The 18,883-nt window shown below is 42.6% G+C and overlaps 7 protein-coding genes across 7 annotated transcripts; 5 read left to right on the top strand and 2 right to left on the bottom strand.

Annotated features, from left to right (window-relative positions):
• Positions 1-2,925: 2,925 nt before the first annotated feature.
• Positions 2,926-4,125, top strand: MRI1 (S-methyl-5-thioribose-1-phosphate isomerase; the record flags this gene model as incomplete). Its single annotated transcript, XM_041695330.1, has 2 exons — positions 2,926-3,452; positions 3,513-4,125. 2 exons carry the CDS (start codon positions 2,926-2,928, stop codon positions 4,123-4,125), a joined length of 1,140 nt encoding a protein of 379 aa, XP_041561071.1.
• A 1,331-nt stretch (positions 4,126-5,456) lies between these two features.
• APUU_70456S (uncharacterized protein) lies at positions 5,457-6,289 on the top strand (the record flags this gene model as incomplete). The annotated part of the gene is made up of 4 exons (XM_041695331.1): positions 5,457-5,474; positions 5,532-5,679; positions 5,756-5,912; positions 6,016-6,289. 4 exons carry the CDS (start codon positions 5,457-5,459, stop codon positions 6,287-6,289), a joined length of 597 nt encoding a protein of 198 aa, XP_041561072.1.
• A 274-nt stretch (positions 6,290-6,563) lies between these two features.
• On the bottom strand, positions 6,564-10,761 carry APUU_70457A (putative nuclear pore complex subunit Nup133; the record flags this gene model as incomplete). The annotated part of the gene is made up of 5 exons (XM_041695332.1): positions 6,564-6,910; positions 6,964-10,263; positions 10,313-10,382; positions 10,444-10,585; positions 10,658-10,761. 5 exons carry the CDS (start codon positions 10,759-10,761, stop codon positions 6,564-6,566), a joined length of 3,963 nt encoding a protein of 1,320 aa, XP_041561073.1.
• An 829-nt stretch (positions 10,762-11,590) lies between these two features.
• Positions 11,591-12,917, top strand: APUU_70458S (ACP S-malonyltransferase; the record flags this gene model as incomplete). The annotated part of the gene is made up of 3 exons (XM_041695333.1): positions 11,591-11,627; positions 11,680-11,805; positions 11,866-12,917. 3 exons carry the CDS (start codon positions 11,591-11,593, stop codon positions 12,915-12,917), a joined length of 1,215 nt encoding a protein of 404 aa, XP_041561074.1.
• A 478-nt stretch (positions 12,918-13,395) lies between these two features.
• On the bottom strand, positions 13,396-14,085 carry APUU_70459A (uncharacterized protein; the record flags this gene model as incomplete). Its single annotated transcript, XM_041695334.1, has 3 exons — positions 13,396-13,584; positions 13,690-13,986; positions 14,041-14,085. The coding sequence occupies 3 exons, from the start codon at positions 14,083-14,085 to the stop codon at positions 13,396-13,398; spliced, it is 531 nt and encodes a 176-aa protein (XP_041561075.1).
• Positions 14,086-15,060: 975 nt separating this feature from the next.
• APUU_70460S (NuoB/complex I 20 kDa subunit family protein) lies at positions 15,061-15,911 on the top strand (the record flags this gene model as incomplete). The annotated part of the gene is made up of 4 exons (XM_041695336.1): positions 15,061-15,103; positions 15,152-15,341; positions 15,403-15,758; positions 15,817-15,911. 4 exons carry the CDS (start codon positions 15,061-15,063, stop codon positions 15,909-15,911), a joined length of 684 nt encoding a protein of 227 aa, XP_041561076.1.
• Positions 15,912-16,435: 524 nt separating this feature from the next.
• On the top strand, positions 16,436-18,849 carry MPP10 (rRNA-processing protein MPP10; the record flags this gene model as incomplete). Its single annotated transcript, XM_041695337.1, has 2 exons — positions 16,436-16,458; positions 16,728-18,849. The coding sequence occupies 2 exons, from the start codon at positions 16,436-16,438 to the stop codon at positions 18,847-18,849; spliced, it is 2,145 nt and encodes a 714-aa protein (XP_041561077.1).
• Between the last annotated feature and the right edge of the window lie 34 nt (positions 18,850-18,883).

Genomic DNA, 18,883 nt, shown 5'->3' on the forward strand with positions numbered 1-18,883 from the left:
TTAAGTAATTTATTATTATTATTCTTAAAGATAGTATTCCTATATATCGCTACTATATATAAAAGTATATATATAATATCTATAAAATTTAAAAGATTATAAATTAGCTAGATAATTCTCTAGATCTTAATATAATTAAGTCTTGTTAGGTATAACTTAAATAATATATAACTTTATATAGCGCCCCGCGGGATAAAAAAACTAATAAAAAGATTTAGATAAAAATTTAGATAGAGCTATTATAAAAAAAGATTTAGAAATAGATTAAATACCTAATTTATTATATAAAAGAAATAATTAAGTATAAAAGAAATAATAAATATAAAAAAGACTGCGCGGACTATAATATATAGTACTAAAAAAATTATAGAGTTAAAGAATAATTTTCTATATATATAAATCTTTCTTAAGTAGTTATTCTAGCTTCTGCGGATAATAAAGATAATAGATAGACTACTAAATAGCTTTAATTTTATCATTTTAGATAATTTTAGATATATTATTTTTATTTAATTATGTTTAAGGACTATTAGAATATGTTATTATATAAATTTATATATAATCCTCTTATATAGGTACGCCAAGGTTACTAGTACTGCACCAAAACTTTTGGTGCACGCCTCCATATAGTACTATAAAAAGTAGTATTAGAATATATAATATAAGAATACTATAATTAGAATTATAAAAAGTTAAATAATATTATATATATATAGCTAAGATTATTTATAAATAATCTAAAATAGAATTATTATTTTAATTAATAATAAAAAAAGTTATATCTTTATTCTCTTTATAAAAATAATATATATAGTAATAAATAGTAATCTCTAATAAATTATAATTATTTTTAATAATATCTTTTTAAAGAATTATTTTATTAATAATAAAATATATCTTAGGAGTAACTATTCTATAATTCTAATAAAAATTAATAAAAATATCTAAATTTAATATAAAAAAGAGATTTAATATTTATTTTATTATAAAATTAGATACTATATTTTTTTTAGTAGTATAATTTATTATAAAATAAATATATATAATATATTATAGTAAGATTAAAAGAAATTAAGTAAGAAATTAAGTAAGAAATTAAGAAGACTAGTAAGAATAATAAAATAAAAAATAAAAATATATAAAAAAAGAATAAAAATAATAATATAGATATAATTATAGATAAAAATAAGTAAAAAAAAAATATAGAATTAGTCTTAGAAATAAGATAAATAAAATATATTTTATATATATAATATATATTAGCAGCTCTAGCTATAATAGAATATTTCTTAAAAAATATCTAAAATATTTTATTAATAAAATCTTAAATATAAAAGTAACTATAAAGCTAGACTAATTAAAAACTAAAAATAAAAAAGTAATATTATAGTATAATATTAATAATAATATTAGTATTATATATAAAGTAAGATAACCATTAAAAATATTAATTAATATAAAAAAATATATAAAATAATATATCTAAAACTTAAACTAATTAAATAAAGTCTTATAAAGAATTAAATAATTAAAAATATAGAATATAAATATATTATATATAAATAACACTCCTAATAGTAATATCTTTATAAATTCTTAAATAAAATAACTAGTAAAAAGTTTATTTAAATTATAGAGATTAGAAGAATCTAAATATTAAATATTAATATAATTACTTAATATATAATTAAGAAATAGTAGTTAGAAGTTTTTATTAATAAATTAATATATTAATATATTAATCTATAATATAGCTCTATAAAGCTTAATTTAATTTAGAGAAGTACTAAATAAAATTATAAAACTTAAATAATTATATAAATAAAAAAAAATTAACTATTAAGTAATATAAAGTTAAAAGAATACTTATAATAATAAAAAATAAAAAAATTTAAAAAAAATAAAAATAAATAAAAAAATAAATAATATTTTAGTTATATATTATTACTAAATTATATATAAATTTTTTATAATAATATTAGTTATATAATAGCTAACTATACTATTAAAATTATTTATACTTAATAAAATAATAATATACTAACTTTAAGTACTTATAATATATTTAATTCTAGATTTATAAAGCCGAATTTAATATTATTAAATTTTTTTTTTTTTTATTTTATATCTTAATTACAGGATTTATTAAAAATAATTAATTATAAAATTAAGATTACTTAAAAAAAAATAATTATTATATATTATTATCTATAAATATTACATAATAATATCTTAGATATATTATAACTACTTAATAATTATTATATAATATATAACTATATATTATACCGCTGGTTTTTAGCTAGGAGAACCAGTAATTAATTCTATTAAATATAGACTTATCCTCTACTAACCATGTATTATATCTCTATAATCCCTAGAGAGCCGCTATATTAGTATTGCGGCCTCACAAAGAGATCTCTTATTTTAATTTAATATTATTTCTGTTCCGGACTAGTCCTGGCTAATTAGTTATTCTAATACGGCAGTCTTCTATTCCGCTAATTCCTTAATAATTCTTGTTCCTTAACAATTTTACCTTCTTCATACGAACCATCAAGATGTCGACAACCAAGTCGTTTTACACCTAGCTTAATCTAGAATATACTACTAATTATAGTAAGTTAGAAGACATTATCTTAAGTTTACTATCAATTACAGTTGTATCAGCTATCACTGAGTTCGGTATAGGCGGGTTTGACTGTAGTGATGTCTATACTACCGTACCCAGTGCCCCACTATGCCCCGCTCGCTCTGTATATTGGATTTCAAGGATTGACACAGCAGTGACCCTATACACCTGTCATAAGATCATTTGTTACCAAGTCGTTGAACCACTTATAACCTCTATCCTGCCCTGCCGTGTAAGTCAGATGTAACTCTATATGTATCTCTATGCTCATGTGAAACAGGAACAGCCAAAAAATGGTCTTAGAGGCCATAAAATACCAAGATGGCAAACTTGCCATCATTGATCAGCTGCAACTACCATTCGTGGAGCAGTATGTCGATGTAAGAACAAGTGAAGAAGGGTGGCAGACTATCAAAAAGATGCAAGTTCGAGGAGCACCTGCCATTGCAATCGTAGCAGCCCTTTCACTTTCATCTGAAATCCAATCATTGTCCAGAGAAGAGAAATTGCCGCCAAGTGCGGAGGAGGTCAGCTTATTCGTCATTGAGCGGCTTCGTTATCTTGTGAGCAGTCGACCAACGGCGGTAAACCTTGGCGATGCCGCGCAGAAACTCGAGATGATCGTGTCTGAAAACTCGAGAAGGCCCGGATCAACAGCTCAGGATGTCGCGAACGCATTCATCCGAGCCGCGGAAGGCATGTTAACAAAGGATCTCGAGGATAATACACAAATTGGCGAAAATGGTGCTGCGTGGATACTGGCAAACGCGCCCACATCACAGCATTCCAAAGCAGTCGTTCTGACACACTGCAACACGGGGTATGTTCAGGCCCGAACGCACTACTTATTTAGTAATTGACTAACATCAATAAATTTTAGCTCCCTTGCAACATCTGGTTACGGTACTGCACTCGGAGTAATACGATCTCTCATGTCAAGAGGCGCGTTGCAACGTGCCTACTGCACTGAAACTAGGCCGTATAACCAAGGCTCGCGTCTAACCGCGTTTGAACTCGTTCATGATAAAATTCCTGCAACTCTAATCACAGATTCAATGGCTGCAGCTCTACTGTCAAGACCAGGAACCGGTGTTACTGCGGTCGTCGTTGGTGCAGATCGAGTCGCAGCGAATGGTGATACCGCAAACAAAATTGGCACATACGGCCTTGCGATACTGGCCAGACATCACCGAGTGAAGTTTTTGGTTGCTGCACCGCTCACCACAATTGATCTGGCAACAAAATCTGGTGACGATATTATCATAGAGGAGCGACCGCCTTTAGAGGTGACGAGAATCAAAGGTTTACAGGAAGATGATATCACCGGTGACTTGAAATTGGGTACGGTTAGAATAGCGGCGGAAGGCATAAATGTCTGGAATCCTGCTTTCGATATCACGCCGTCTGCGCTCATCGACGGGATAATAACTGAGAAGGGAGTTGCAGCAAAGGACGAGGAAGGACATTTTCATTTGGGAGAGCTTTTTGAATAATCAGCATTAACTGCTCCAGCGTCCAAACGAGCTTCCCCATCATTGATATCCGTCAGTGCCGAACTAGCGTTTCGATTCTGCGATTCATGTAAAAGGCTGTCGAGTTTGCTCTCTAGGTCACCCAGATGTTGCTCAAGGAGCGATGCTGCTTGCTCCCCGCTACCAACGAGTTAACTGCATGCCATTGTTTGTACATGGGACATATATAGATACCTTGAGATATCTTTTAGTACCTACGCGCAATAGATGGTAAGTACCTGCCTTCGAATATAACATGGGATATCGAAATTACAAGGAGCAAGAAGCAGGAGCGAATGTAGTTTTATGCCCGCTAAGATTCCACTTACATCTGCAAGATTAAGACCAAATGTCCTATCAATATCTTCAGCTGTCTCTGGCATGATTAAAAGTTGATAGTGCGTTGTTGCTCAGGATTAAAATACGTAGTGCAAATAAATTGTTCTGTGATATAGAATTGAATGTGGTTGTGGGCTCCCGGATTTGATAGAGAACGAACGACCCACTAACACATACACAAGTCTCAGGAATTGGACTCGGCACTCGGCAGGCCTCCCTCGTGGGTCCATTCATGATCGATTTAATGAACCAGCTACGTACTCCGTACTCCGTAGTCCGCACGATTTTTGATACTGTGACCTACAATCTACAGCGTAGACCCCACATTTATTTATCAAATACGTAGTATCAAGATCTACTGCCCAGTTTCACCGTACATGCCTCAACTGTACCAAGAGTACTCCGGTGAATTCGTAGGAGAAATAGCAAGGCTGGATTCTTGTCATAGTCATACTGTATTATCACCCCGCTCGGGTTACCAGCGCGATCTGACCGAACTGGCTGGCCATTTGACGACTATCCAAAAAAGGCAATTAATTAATTACCCCGCAAAGAGCTTCAGCGAGTATGAGGTCATGAGCCTGTTACTAAGGCTCGTAAGGGTACCGATATAAGAGAACTAAACTCCCACTGGAACTTGCTTGAAATGCTTCACGAGTTCTCATTATCTGTAAGTTACATGCCCATTACTGCGTAGCCTAATGCAGCCCCTGACTTTCCACCCATTCATCGAGCAATCAGCGTGCATGGCCAACACCAACACCCGTCTTCTTGCTACCTATCCGAACAATTTGGAGTACTGGATAGGCCTTGTCCTATATCCCCATCGCGTACTGTGAGAGGGACGCCTCTGTTGTTCAAGATCAAGCAGCCCACTACGGGCTTTACTCATCCTCTTGGGTGTCGGCAGAACAACCACTACTAGGGCATTGTATTACTCGCTTGACCTTGAACAAGCCCCAGGCTGTAGTCATATGACCACTTGCCTATTAGTACTAGTACCTGCCTGCACCGGATTCTGCATTCCACTTCTGCTGACGACGCTCCAGACATCCGCTTTTTTTTATCTACTCATCACTAACGGACGTGATCAGGTGAACAATAAGTACTATACCTTAAAGCAGTTGGCTACCAACAAGAACCGGCTCGCTCAATCCAAAAAGTGCGCGCCTTTGCTTCTGATTGGAAATCTGTTTTGTTTTCTGAAGGCCCTTTCTCATCTCTGGCGGGTACACTAGGGATTGTTTTAGCTGAGCAACTAACTGGACTGTAGTGACTCGTTCGCATAAAGTCAATGACCGTGATCATTCCGCACCGCAGAATGGGATTACGGCTCCCAACGAAACGCTTCCCCGTTACTTCGCAAAATCAGGCCCTGTCGACGCCGATCCCCGAAAGACCAAAAAGGATGGCGGAGGCAAGGGAAACTGGTGGGACGCCCTTATTACTTATACCTTCATGCATAAATATAGCATCATGCACGAGTGATTGACATCTTCAGGTAGATAGTTTGCTGACACTGGTTAATAACAGGGGGCGTTCAGGTGAGGAGGTTCAAGATTACGAATACAGCTTCATGAACACCCGCCGCCACTCGAATAGCAGTGTTCAAGGAATATCGGGTTTCAAAACCAAATTTGAAACCATCGAACCTGAACCAGTCTTTGAAGAGGATCTGCATGGGCCATTGAATGAGAATATCATCGATGGGGCTCCTGTAGTGAAGGCTGACAGTGTTAGTAGCGGCACCAGCGGTGGTGGCGAGATCGAGCAGGCAGCCGATCAGAAAAACTCCGCAGTGAATTGAATGGCTCTGCGCGCACCCAAATCCTATAATGTTGTCACTATCATGTACGGCGGCGACTCTCATCGCTGGACTAGGCATGCGCACTGCAAACACCTATGTTGGAGAAAGTCTATCCTAAGAGCAGACGGCGAGAGAACTTTCAAACTTTATTAATTATGTTAACTTCGAAGTCTGCTAACTACCGATCAGTAAAAAAACGTATACCTAGTTAGCGAACGTAGTCGAAATTGATGTTTATTAAAGCTAGGTCGCCATGTAAACCGACCGGTCTCTTTTAAAGCCAACTGAGCCGCTCCTTCCGAGTGGAACTTTGCGCTTGGTAGCATGACTCTGCTTTGACGTCGCTATTGTCGGTAGGTGGAGGAAAGCTATCACCATCGACTGAATGTGATTTCGTCTTCCTTGCAGACTCATGAATATTTTTGAACAAAAACCCAAGTTCCTCTTTCTCAATATATCGAGAGAGAATGTCATTCTCCTGGTCAAGGTCACGAGAAATTCGAGCTCGTTGCTCTGGACGAAAACGTGATGAGAGAAATACAGAATCAGGTTCGTTCAGTAACACATCTTGTGGACGAGCGGGCAAATAAAGTGGCGGGCTGCTGAGGCCCTCTGTATGTTCTTTCATCAGATTAGCAAACGGATATTGGAGTCTGCTCGGGTAGATTATTTACCGTCCCTGAAGCACCGGATAAGGGTACGAAATAGCGCCGTGGTATGAAAGAGAGATTCGGATTCGCTCCCCATTTGCTCAACTGCCTTAGCAATAACATCCCAGTCATCCCTGAGAATGCATCTGCGCCAAACAAGTTTTTGAAGGGCAAGGCTGTAGTTCGGTTCAGCTTTAGCACCGAGTCCGAGTCGAATGACTCGCAGGGCTAAATGAAACTCGCTTCCAGAAAACTCGTTTTGTCCAAAATCAGATTCTTGACTGGGGTCTATAAGAGTCAACAAGTCGATGAGTTGGTCAAGGCTTAACACTTTTCGAGATACCACCCCTGCGAGAGCTTTCTTAAGTAGTTCATGTAGTGATGGTCGGGAGTCCGCCGTGGAATTCGCGAAATGATCCGTCGCCAATTCAATTTCGGCCTTTCGGTCGATGGCATCTTGTAAGACCGGCGAGATGTATGTGTAAATGGCCTCCTGAACAGCACTTATCTCCGCAAGTCTTTCGAGCCGTCTGACATCGTCCTGTACAGCTCGAGGGTTGGAAGGCTCGGCCTTTTCACATGTTGCTAGATGCGCGAGTTTGGCCAGGGAAAGTTCCACGCGATGACTCCAGATGTCCTGCTCATGCTCGAGCGCGAGTGTCTCCAAAGCTTTAGCAGCAGATTCGTAATCGGCTTCGCCGACCACATCATTGACCCAACTGAGCCTGGCGTAGGATTGGTGTTCATGCAAAAACTGAGTAACAAACGGTTGAAACTTCTTCAGAGAAAATAATATCCCCGATTGTCCCATTGATATTTGGCGGGAAAAGAATGCATCAGCCCACGCCGCTCCAAATTTCTCAAAGTAATGAGTAACTTTCTTATCGAGTTCCGTTGAATTCGTCTTGACGCTACCTGAAACGTCTGCGTCGCGCGCAAACATCACGCTTTTGCTTTGATCTTGAAGTTCAATTATTAGCTCCACCAGTGCACCCATATCTTGAAAGTTCTCCGCCAAATTTATGGCCTCTTCCAATTGTCCGATGCCTGCCAGTTTGAATAGTTGCCACCTCCGCTTTTTGATGTGTGATTGCTTCGTCGTTATGGCCTCATCGATTAGTTTCTGCTCCTCCTGAGCCAATAGCCACCGAACCCGCTCAGAATACATCTGACCTAAAATTCGTAGGTGTCTCGCACTGTTTTGTGCTATTTTCCCTGCTACTTGCTGCTCCGATGCGTCGGTATTGGTTGACGTCTGGTGTATCCAAGCTCTGCAGCTGTCAAGCTCAAGATCTAACAAATGGCCCGTTTCAGAGTAACTGATGTTTCGGGAAGTCCAGAACTCTGGAAGATCCTCGTAGTCAGTAATTAAAACCCCGTCTTCTAAATATCCATCTCCAATTCCGAATTGAGAGGCATGCTCATCTCGGTACTTGAATGCAGTTTCCAGTACCGCTAGAGATAGCTCGCTGGCCTCCAAAATGCGCTCTGACATTCGCCGCATTTGTTTGGAGGTGTTCCCTTTCTGAGGTTTTATTGCATGGAAGATCCAGGGCACTATATGTTCCATTCGATAGGTATCATATAGGAACCAGTGGCGTACCGAGTCGCTTGCATCGTCCGTCTTCGTTTTGAACTTGTCACTCATTAATCCCAAAACATGAGCTAGAAATGTTGGCCCGCTGGTTTTGCATTTTCTGGCACCCTCTTCCAGCTTCCAAATTGTTTTTTGAGCAGCAAGTTTCTCTGCGCCCCATAATAATTCCCACCAGACTTGACGATCGAGGATTTTATTCTGTTCAATCAAAAGCCGTGAAAGATCATCCAAAGCTTTTGCGCGTAGTTTCAGATTTTGGTCGATCGATATGGCCGTCGTTGGGATGAATTTTGAGGTAGACTGAAGTAACCCCCGACAGATGCAGAGTGTGGCTTCCTCAATATCCTTGATTGGGAAATTCAGATCGCCTTTACTCGATAAATCCAGCGGGTTCCCCAGCATTGTACCATAGAACACAGCCTGTTCAAGTTTATGCTGAGCAGTAATTTGCGCATTTTCAGTATCATTGCCGGTTTCCTGCCTATGTAGGGCGGTGATACGAACCACGCCGAAGTCTCGAATCATGAGCAAGCATGTAGGAGACGTACACCCGTCGCTCTGATCCTCGAACCCCATCCCCAGTATCTCATAGGCCGGCCCAGAGCGAAAATTGATGGAATCGTGGAATGTCCGTGGTTGACCGTTGTCAAGCAGCAGCTGTGTGCTCGGTGTTTCGTCAACGTCCTCCAACGACAACAATATTATAGATTGACCTAGTACGATGAATGCCGTTCCCCAAGGCTTTGGAATGTATAGACGGGGTTGTAGACCGCCTAATCCGGTTGAAAAGATATGTGAACCGATAGGGGAAGTGGATATAATCTGAGTGATCTCGGAGAGGCTCAACTGAACAACATACGCTCCTCGGATATCTGACCCAGAGGCAAGGCCAACTAGAACTGAAACCCGCCACGACTTTCCAGTGTCCACCTGCGAGTCGTTGGCCTTCTCTTTGCTTGGGCAGAACGCGAGATCCCAGAGCCTAACTTCATATTCCATGCCTTCGCCCGGGCCGTGTACCGCCAAGGATCGCCGTAGGTCTTCCTTGACATCAAATTGTCTTTTCAACATACTTCCGTTGTTCCAGTGCGTATCCCAAACCTCTATCAAGCCTGTCGATGTCGCGATTATGATATCTCGCTGTCCTCGCTGATAAGATTCGCCAGCACGAACGGCGGCAACTTTCTTCCTCCAAAAACCCGCCCCGAGAGCATTTTTAATACCATCAAGGAACCCTATTCCAAGAGTATTGGACGGGTTTTGCAAGAAGTTCACGGTGATGGCTGGTTTCCCCTGTGAGTCTCTAACAGTGATATGGGCAACCCGTCCGGATGAAAATGTGACCATGACACCGGAAGGCTCTCCGTTCACTATTTCTGTAGCATGTTCACCCGAAAGCATCCCCGGAACATATCCCTGAAGCCCGGTTTGTTTTTGTCGTGGGAGACCCAGTGATGCGGCGCAAGACACGGTTTCCCAGTATATTATCTTTCCAGTATGGGGCATCAAAATCATTAGTCCGGGGGTAGCACTCGTAGCTGTCGATAAAATCACTCCCAACGGTGTTACACCATTACTTTCACTGCATGAATCGGGTATAGGAAGCCGGAATACATCGTTAGGCGAGGGAGAGGACGCCATAACTGAGTATGACCAGATGATGGCTTCGAATTTGCTGACAACAAGTCCATACCCGTAGCTCGAAGCGAAGAAACACCTACAAGGCTCTGATACTCCACATTAGTGATACATAACCAAATTTATTGTTGAACATACCCGATTGAAGGCTCCGAATTTGATCTGGTAAAGATGGTAATTGGGAGACGGTATAGAAATCCGTCTTTGACTGCAACATAGCAACGTTAGCGCATCTGGTCTAGGATGGTAAAAAAAAAAAGAGGACAAACTAGTATAACCGGCTCTACGGCATCACTTTTCCGAATCTCTGACTTTTTGCTGGTTCTTATCGGAATATTTCGTTGGGTTTCGCCGTCAGGGTTGGGTGTTACCTCCACATTGTTTGCAGTTGAGGCGCCAGGTACTAGGGATCTGTGATCAAGGGGGCGATCTGTCAGGTCTCCTATCTTGGAATCATCATCTTGACGCAGAATTGATCGTTGCCTTTTAGCGCTTGGTGGCTTTATAGATTCGCCAGAGCTTGCACGCTGGCGCCTTCGCGGATTCCGCAGAGATGTTGTGGAAACTGCAGCTTTGGGCGCGAACATTGTCAACGGAGGCGCACATAAATTAGTCGCATTCAAAGTATCTTAAAATGTACTTCGGGCATTCAGTTACAATATGGTAGGTAAAGCTTTTGATCTTGCCAGATTGTTGATTTTGTTCTATCGGGCTTCAGCGGTGTTGTTGATTCTCTGCGAAGTCGGGCGGTCAGTCGCCAAAATATTCGCGTTAGTTGCGTCTCGGAAGCAACAATGAATAATGCTCGCCCGGCGGTGAGTGGGTGGTGTTATCACCATACATCTCCGTACCTATTGATAACTAAAATTCCCCAGTGATTTGACTGCCTCACCGTCCTGAGCAGAACTACCGTCAGCTAGTATGTAGTACTAGCTCCTGTACATTACGTACTACTTAGCCATTGCTATGTATTAATGAACTCCCGTGTATTTGGAGAACTTTCAACCTATTAGGAGCTAGGTCGAGCCAGGATCACTTTATTTTGCCATATCTAAAGTACACTTGAAGGCCATCAAATTCGTTTATAAACTACAGTTTGATATGTGTTGCAAAGAAATATTACCGGAACCCGTATCAGTAGATCCCTCCAAATTCGCCTAGGCCGGGTATAATTACAGTAGAGCCGGCTTTCCATCACACCTCAAGCAGAGTCAAATCCCAGCGATGTAACTTTGTCACATGACGTGGACATTGGCCTCTCCAACCAATTCAGTCAGACCCCGGATGGCCAGCATTAAGATGTTGCCTGCCAGCACCAGGTTCCCTTGGTCAAGAGAATTATTTCATGATGCATACCTTGTTTTACGGCTGCGTTTCTATCACTGAGCATTCTACGGGCTATTGATTCCCTTGCCTATGATCTTGACAGCGATGTTCTCACATCTCGGGAGGGGTGAGGAAACACACGGAACAGGCCCATCTACTTGCGATATTAACTAAATCAGGCAGGTTCATTAAAGAAGCCATATATCGTGGATATCGCATAGCACATTCTAGTGGCAGAACTCATAGACGATGCGCGGCCAATTCCACTAACTCAAAGCCATTGCGCACAGCCCTGTTCTTCCCTGGTGAGTAGTTAACTCATCTTATGCTTGATAGCCATTGAATTGCCACTCACCTGAAGTTAGGTCATGGGGTACAACGAGTTGGCATGGCACGGCCTTGGATCGATAAATTTCCAGGTGTTGCAGACCCATTTCTGGAAGAAATGGATTCAATCTTGGGGTTGAAGCTGTCCCGAATAATCGCGGGTGGACCGAACTCAGAACTCAATAAGACTGAAAATTCACAACCTGCCATAATGGCAACGTCAATATTAATTCTTCGAATACTTGAATCCGAGTTCGGATTTAACACAAAGACCCGGGTGGATGTAACCCTCGGACACAGCCTAGGCGAGTTCTCTGCGCTGGTAGCAGGGGGCTATATTTGCTTTGGCGACGCATTAAAACTAGTTCGGCGCCGAGCTGAAATAATGTCTCAGTGCACGCAACACGCTGTCAGCAAAACCGGTGAAGATTACGGTATGATCGCACTAGTGTGCGAACCAGAGCATATGGACGGCTTAATTACTACTATTCACGAGTTTTTGGGCCCTTCATTTTCTGATTTACACGATGAGTCTCCAAATTCTGGAAAACCGCTGATCGAGCAAGTGGTGATTGCAAACATAAACTCCAAAAACCAGATAGTACTCAGTGGCAGCATTGAGAGAATTAGGACATTACTCGTTCAGCTCCGTCAATTTAGCGGTCACGACCCGCGTGCAGTGCGACTGAAAAGCGAAAGCCCATTCCACAGTCCCATAATGGCCCCAGCCGCCGAGTACATGAGAAACGCATTGGAAAACATCACCGTTAATTTTCCTGCCGATATGCCTTGTGTGTCAAATGTCTCGGGCCTTCCATTTACTTCGGGGCCTGCACTCAAGGACTTATTGTCACAACAATGCGTTGATACGGTAAGATGGTGGGATAGCATCCGTTACCTAGATCAGGAGCGGGGTGTAAAGCGTTGGATCGGAATCGGACCAGGGAAAGTTGGTAGAAATTTGGTGGGAAAAGAGGTTGGGAGGGTGATGGCCCGGGGGGGTGGCGTTTGGGCTGTCTGTGATTTTAGGGATGTTGAGGAGACCCTCATTGCATTGGAAGATACAGATAACGATATGCTGCAAGATTAAACCACGATTTGAGTATCTAGCATCTGCCTATTGTATTTTGTATATATATATAATACTACCACGGTAGCCTTTGGATCGGCCATGAGACGCGGGTTCACTCCAGCTCTTAACCGAGTTGATGTAATTCAGCACCAGATACGAGACTTCTCGCCGCCCACTAAGAAGCGTGGCGTGTGTGAACTGTCGTGGATATTGAATACCAGGCCCCAAGTCCATTCTGGAGAGCTTGGCCAGTATATGCAGGAACAGCTCACCTATATTCTCGAAGATAGAGCATGGAAGTCTGTTGGTCATGAACTTGGCACTGAAATATAATTGCGTTGCGTAAAAGTTACGTCGACACTGAGTGTCTCACCGCAAGAAAAGGAGGACGGGCCTGGGTATAGTTTTGCTTTTACAACACCCGCTATAACAATTGACTGTCTGGCAGCAGAAGGATGACCAGGTATTTGAATACTTTAAAACAAATCAATCGGTATTATAAATCAGTGATTCTGGCAGCCCATAAACTACCAATCCGGCTGACTTCGGTAATAAATTTTTCGTCTGTGATATGGGACGGCTTTGAGGCTTGGACCGCGCCGTTCGTCATGGTGACCTGGTCATCTGGGCAGTAAAATGGGTTCTGAAGAAGCTGTATATAGGCTGTCTGCAAGGCTCGAAAGGCCTACAGTGCACGATAGTTAGCATGCTGGAGTCCTATTGCCCATACAAATAGGGCTTGGTAACTGCGTAAAAAAAAATAAAAATTGAGTGGCTCCATCTGACATACTGGTTTAAGGTCCGATTCTCGGAAGCTAGACCGTGCGCTTTCATGTGTATCATCGATTCCAGATGAGGTCTGTTCCCCGATCAAATCGATGATTATGAGGAACTTAACACCGGTGGTTGTCAACCAGCCATAGGATGCTAGCCGCTCATCAACCGCATGCAACAAACCGAGATCCTGGTCAATCGAAGTTTGCTTCTGACGTATTTCAAAAACATCAAGGGATGAGTTCAATAGAAATGAGAATTCAATTCCAGAATCGGAATAAGGCGGAAAAAGTGACATATGCAGAGGGTTATCCTTTGATTGTATCAGTTTTAGCACAACCCAAGCTAGTTAAGTATTATCACATACAGACTTCCCAATAACGCCAATGCAGGCTATTTTAGGTCCTGGCATTGTAAAAGACACTCCACCGTACTGTTACGTGTGTCCGTTTTTTATTGTACTGCCTCCGAAGTTGTTTCCCAACCATAACAAACAGAAATGAATCAGAAACCAGAGGGAAGTTCAAGGAATGGCTATTTGAGTAGGCCCGAGTACGCTGAGAAAGTGGGTATGAATGAATGGATGCGCCCTGAACGTAGCTGAATGTGACTCGAGACAATTTCGAAGCTGAAGTCTGGATAGGTCAAGGCAAGTAAGGTAAGGTACTTAATTAATATCGGGACCAGCAAGATAGACGTAGCTGGACGGGGTCCCCCCAGATCACCTTAGCCCAGGTGTGGATCCTTGGGTCGCCCTATGAAAACGGGAAATCCGGATTCCAATAAATGCCTTTGAAGTACGGCGTTACTAGTACGTACCTAGGTCAGAGCTGTTTCACTCGTCGCCAAAGCTTGATACCTCGCTGTATCTCGACAGTCACGAACAGGTAGCTATATGCTCAGGGTTCATGATATTGACCACAGGAAGGAGCTAGGACATTTCCTCCCGAAGGATTGCGGCTTCTATTATCCGTCGTGTTCGCCCAAGGCACTACTACGGTACATGTCCCGGTGGAGTACTATATTTAGAACTTATTAAAACGTGTACTTCTTACAGATATCTGCTCTCTCCCACCCTTTTACGGTGTACTTGTTTTGCGGGATGAATTGAGGTTGTGTTGGCAGAATTAATCATCCACTCGAACATGAACAACCCAATGAAAATCGCATCTTTGTAATTGCTCACCGCCCTGGGTGTTCCAACCCAGTTCGGCTGCCCACTGAGACCATCAATGCAGAGGGTAGGTATCCCGAATCTTGGACCGGTCGACCGACCACTGATACTGAACGGCTTTCCAATTGAATGGGATAAAGCTCCATGATCTCGACAACTCCTTAAACAAATTTGTTTCGTTTAGTAACACTCAAATAAGAAAATATCGATACCATGCTGTCCCTATCAGGGCGTGCTTTGCCACGCACCCTTCATGGTACACACTCAAATTTCCATCTTCTTAACCAGTGCTAACATCTGATAGTGCACCCCAACAAAACGCTGTGTGCTCTTCAAATTCAGCGCGTGGCATTGTTATCCACATCTTCGACTAAAGCGGCAACAGCACTTGAACGACAAGGCAATGTTGGACGATTGACTGCGTCTGGCCAAGTGCGGAAGGAGGTGCCTCTACCGAGCCAGGAGAAGAAAGAGGGTGCGATGCAATATGTGCTGTATGTGGCCCCGGATTTCATGGTTGCCTTGCGGATTTTCATGTGTTAACGATACATCAAGGACCACTCTTGACCAAGTTGCGAACTGGGCACGCCAAAGCTCTCTGTGGCCAATGACCTTTGGACTCGCCTGCTGTGCCATTGAGATGATGCATCTGTCGACACCCAGATATGACCAGGATCGCCTCGGTATTATCTTCCGAGCTTCTCCACGCCAATCCGATGTCATGATCGTGGCGGGAACTTTGACAAATAAAATGGCGCCGGCTCTTCGACAGGTTTACGATCAAATGCCTGATCCGCGCTGGGTTATCAGCATGGGTAGTTGTGCGAATGGCGGTGGCTATTATCATTACAGCTACTCCGTTGTCCGTGGTTGTGATAGGATAGTTCCCGTTGATGTCTATGTTCCTGGATGTAGGCCACTCCGAAACCCCATCGCACTTTTTGCGCCGACTGACTGTTTTCTTCGAAGGCCCACCGACCTCCGAGGCGCTGATGTATGGCATTTTCCAACTCCAGAAGAAGATGAGGCACACACGGATAACCCGCATGTGGTACCGGCGTTAGTTCTTTTCTGCGCAGCTTGTCTAGTTAGCCCGGGCGACTACTTGCGATGTGACATTATATTTCTTCTCGCAAAGTTCTGTACAAACTTCCATGAATTCAGATGTTCAAGATCACCAATACAACTGGGTGTTCCCATGTTTCTTTCGCACAACTCTGCGAAGTATACTAAGTGAACCAAGTGAACATGTAAAAATACCTAGTTCCACAACCGAGCACACGGCGCAAAGTGTCACTGTGCACAAAACACCGACAGAGCCTTTTTGATGATAGAATACGCTACAGATTGATCTTAGGAAAGCTGTATTTTCTATATCTAGATATCTGCATCCAAGGACGAACAACCTAGCTTGAAGGGCTACTCAAAGTAAGCACTTACTGTTGTGGACCTGCTCATTTCACTAGAAGTCCCTGTCGTGAACAGCCATGTTTTTATTGTCAGCATCTATTGCCAAATGTGTTTCAATTATCGAATTTACAAAGAATTTTCTATCCTCTAAACTACCCAGGAGTAAATTTTAGCCAAAATGGGTGTGGTCGGGTTCCTACGGTTTGTTTCCGAAAGTAGCTAGCCCCGGGCCGTTCATGCTTTTTTTGCGATGTCAACTTTTTTTCCCTCCCCTCTCCAAAACGGCAAACATAAAATCATCAACCTCCTCGGCAATTTCTTAGCTGACTTAATAGAAACCAAACTGCATTGCATAGACACCCGATCCCTCGTCGAGTCTCGATTAAATTTTTTTTTTTTTTTTTTTTTTTTTGATTATATTCCCCCACTCGCTTCGACGGCAACTATCGTCCGCCCTAAATGATATCAAGGCATCACGTTCGAGGCCAATCTGGGCTTGAAACCTCGAATGCGGTTCCTTTGCCTCTCAATTCGACGCTTTCAACACCTTGGGACTTCCTTCGTCCGACCAAAAAGTTACGTACTGGCATATTAGACAGCGCAAAAGTCATACTCGATTCTCTCGCGGTTTCGGTCAGTGATTCTCAAGCTATTCGCCAGCGAAATCTTCGAAAACGGAAGCGCCCAGATGAAGATCAAGACGCTGTCTCTATTTTGCGGCTGAAACAATTATATGTGAATGGCTTTACGTCGGATCAAATTTGGGAGCAGGCTCTACGTATTTTCGATTCAACCGACCAAGAAATCCAGCGCGACTACGCTATCTGGGTCCATAATGTAGAGCATTCTGCAGCTGAACTACCTGAGCGTGCATCGCACCTCGACAGCTCGTCTCAGGATGACGTGGAGGTTGGAAATGCAAATTCTATTAGCGGCACGAGCTGTATTACCGATGGATCCAGCGTTGACGGCAAAAATGTTGAAGATCAATTTGATGCGGAAAGTGACAAGTCGTCTCAAAGCCATTCGGACCAGAGCGACAATGAAGAAGATGACCCTGATGGAAGCTCAGACGACGATGAAGGTGGTGGCACGTATGTGGAAGACCGATTTGGATTGAATGATGGTTTTTTTTCTATTGATGAGTTCAATAAACAAACCGAGCTAGCTGAACGGCAAGACGCTCGGGGTGACTTAGATGTTGAAAGCGACGATGAGGAAATCAACTGGGACGCCGATCCTCTTGGTGCAGAAAACTTGAGTCTTTCTTCACAGACAAAAGCTGACAGGCCTGATGACGGCGTGGACCAGAGTGATGATGATGATGAAGAAGAAGAAGAAGAAGAAGAAGAAGAAGAAGGTCCGACCTTCGACGATATGGGTGCTCATGATGAATCGGATACTGATGAAAACGATTCCCACGCCACGGCTCTAGGGGGATCAGGTTTCTTCAACACGAGCGACATCATGTACGCTGACTTCTTTGAACCTCCACCCCGGAAAGTGTCCACCAAAAAATCACGCCCACTACCGAAAACACAGCCACGTGGCGAAATCCCTGACAGTGATGTTGCCCGTGCAATGGCTGATGTTCGCCGTGACTTGTTTGACGATGAAGTATCCGCTGATGGTAGTGAAAATGAGCCAAGCGACATCCAGGCTCACTCGTCAACCCACGAGAAACAGCGCGCACGCATTGCAGACGAAATCCGCCGGTTAGAGGCTGCTAACGTGGCAAAGAAAGAATGGATGGTCGCTGGAGAAGCTAGGGCAGCGGAAAGGCCCACTAATTCACTCATAGAAGAAGACTTGGATTTTGAAAGGATTGGGAAACCCGTGCCAGTCGTAACAACAGATTTGTCTGAGAGCATTGAGGATTTGATCAAGCGGCGAATCATTGCTAAGGAATTTGACGAAGTCATACGCCGCCGGCCGGGACTGCCGGATCGCCAACATACTCAAAAGTCTGCTGCTGAACTCGAGGATAGCAAATCACAGCAGGGTCTTGCGGATCTATACGAAGCAGACCATCTCCGGGCAACAGACTCAAATTACGTCGACCCCAAAAACCAGAAGCTTTTGAAGGAACGAACAGAAATCGGCAACCTCTGGAGAGAAATAAGCTCCCAGCTAGACACGCTCTCCAATTGGCACTACAAACCGAAAGCGCCGCAGGCCAGCATAAATGTTGTTACAGACGTTGCCACGATTACAATGGAAGATGCTCAGCCCACTGCTAATGGCGCCGTTCGCTCATCGGCGACTCTTGCACCACAAGAAATTTACTCACCAGGCGAGAACAGGAGGGGCACTGGGGAGGTGGTAATGAGGAATGGGGTTCCAGTCACGAAGGAGGAAATGACTCGAGAAGAAAAAGCGAAGCTGAGGCGTCGGCTTAAGAAGCCGAGTCACACACCTACTGATTCCTCCAAGCAGTCTTCTGGAACGGCGGTTCAGAAACAACAAATTGTATCTGACCTTAAAAGGGCAGGTGTAAAGTTGATTGGGAAGGAGGGTGATATGACAGATATTAGTGGGAGTAAAGTTGCAGCCATGGGCGACAGGATTGGCGCTCATGCGATGAAGTTATAGATTTTAAACTAAACTCCCATTGAGCAGTTCTTGA

Source organism: Aspergillus puulaauensis, chromosome 7 (assembly GCF_016861865.1).
Source record: "Aspergillus puulaauensis MK2 DNA, chromosome 7, nearly complete sequence".
NCBI classification, from domain to species: Eukaryota; Fungi; Ascomycota; class Eurotiomycetes; order Eurotiales; family Aspergillaceae; genus Aspergillus; species Aspergillus puulaauensis.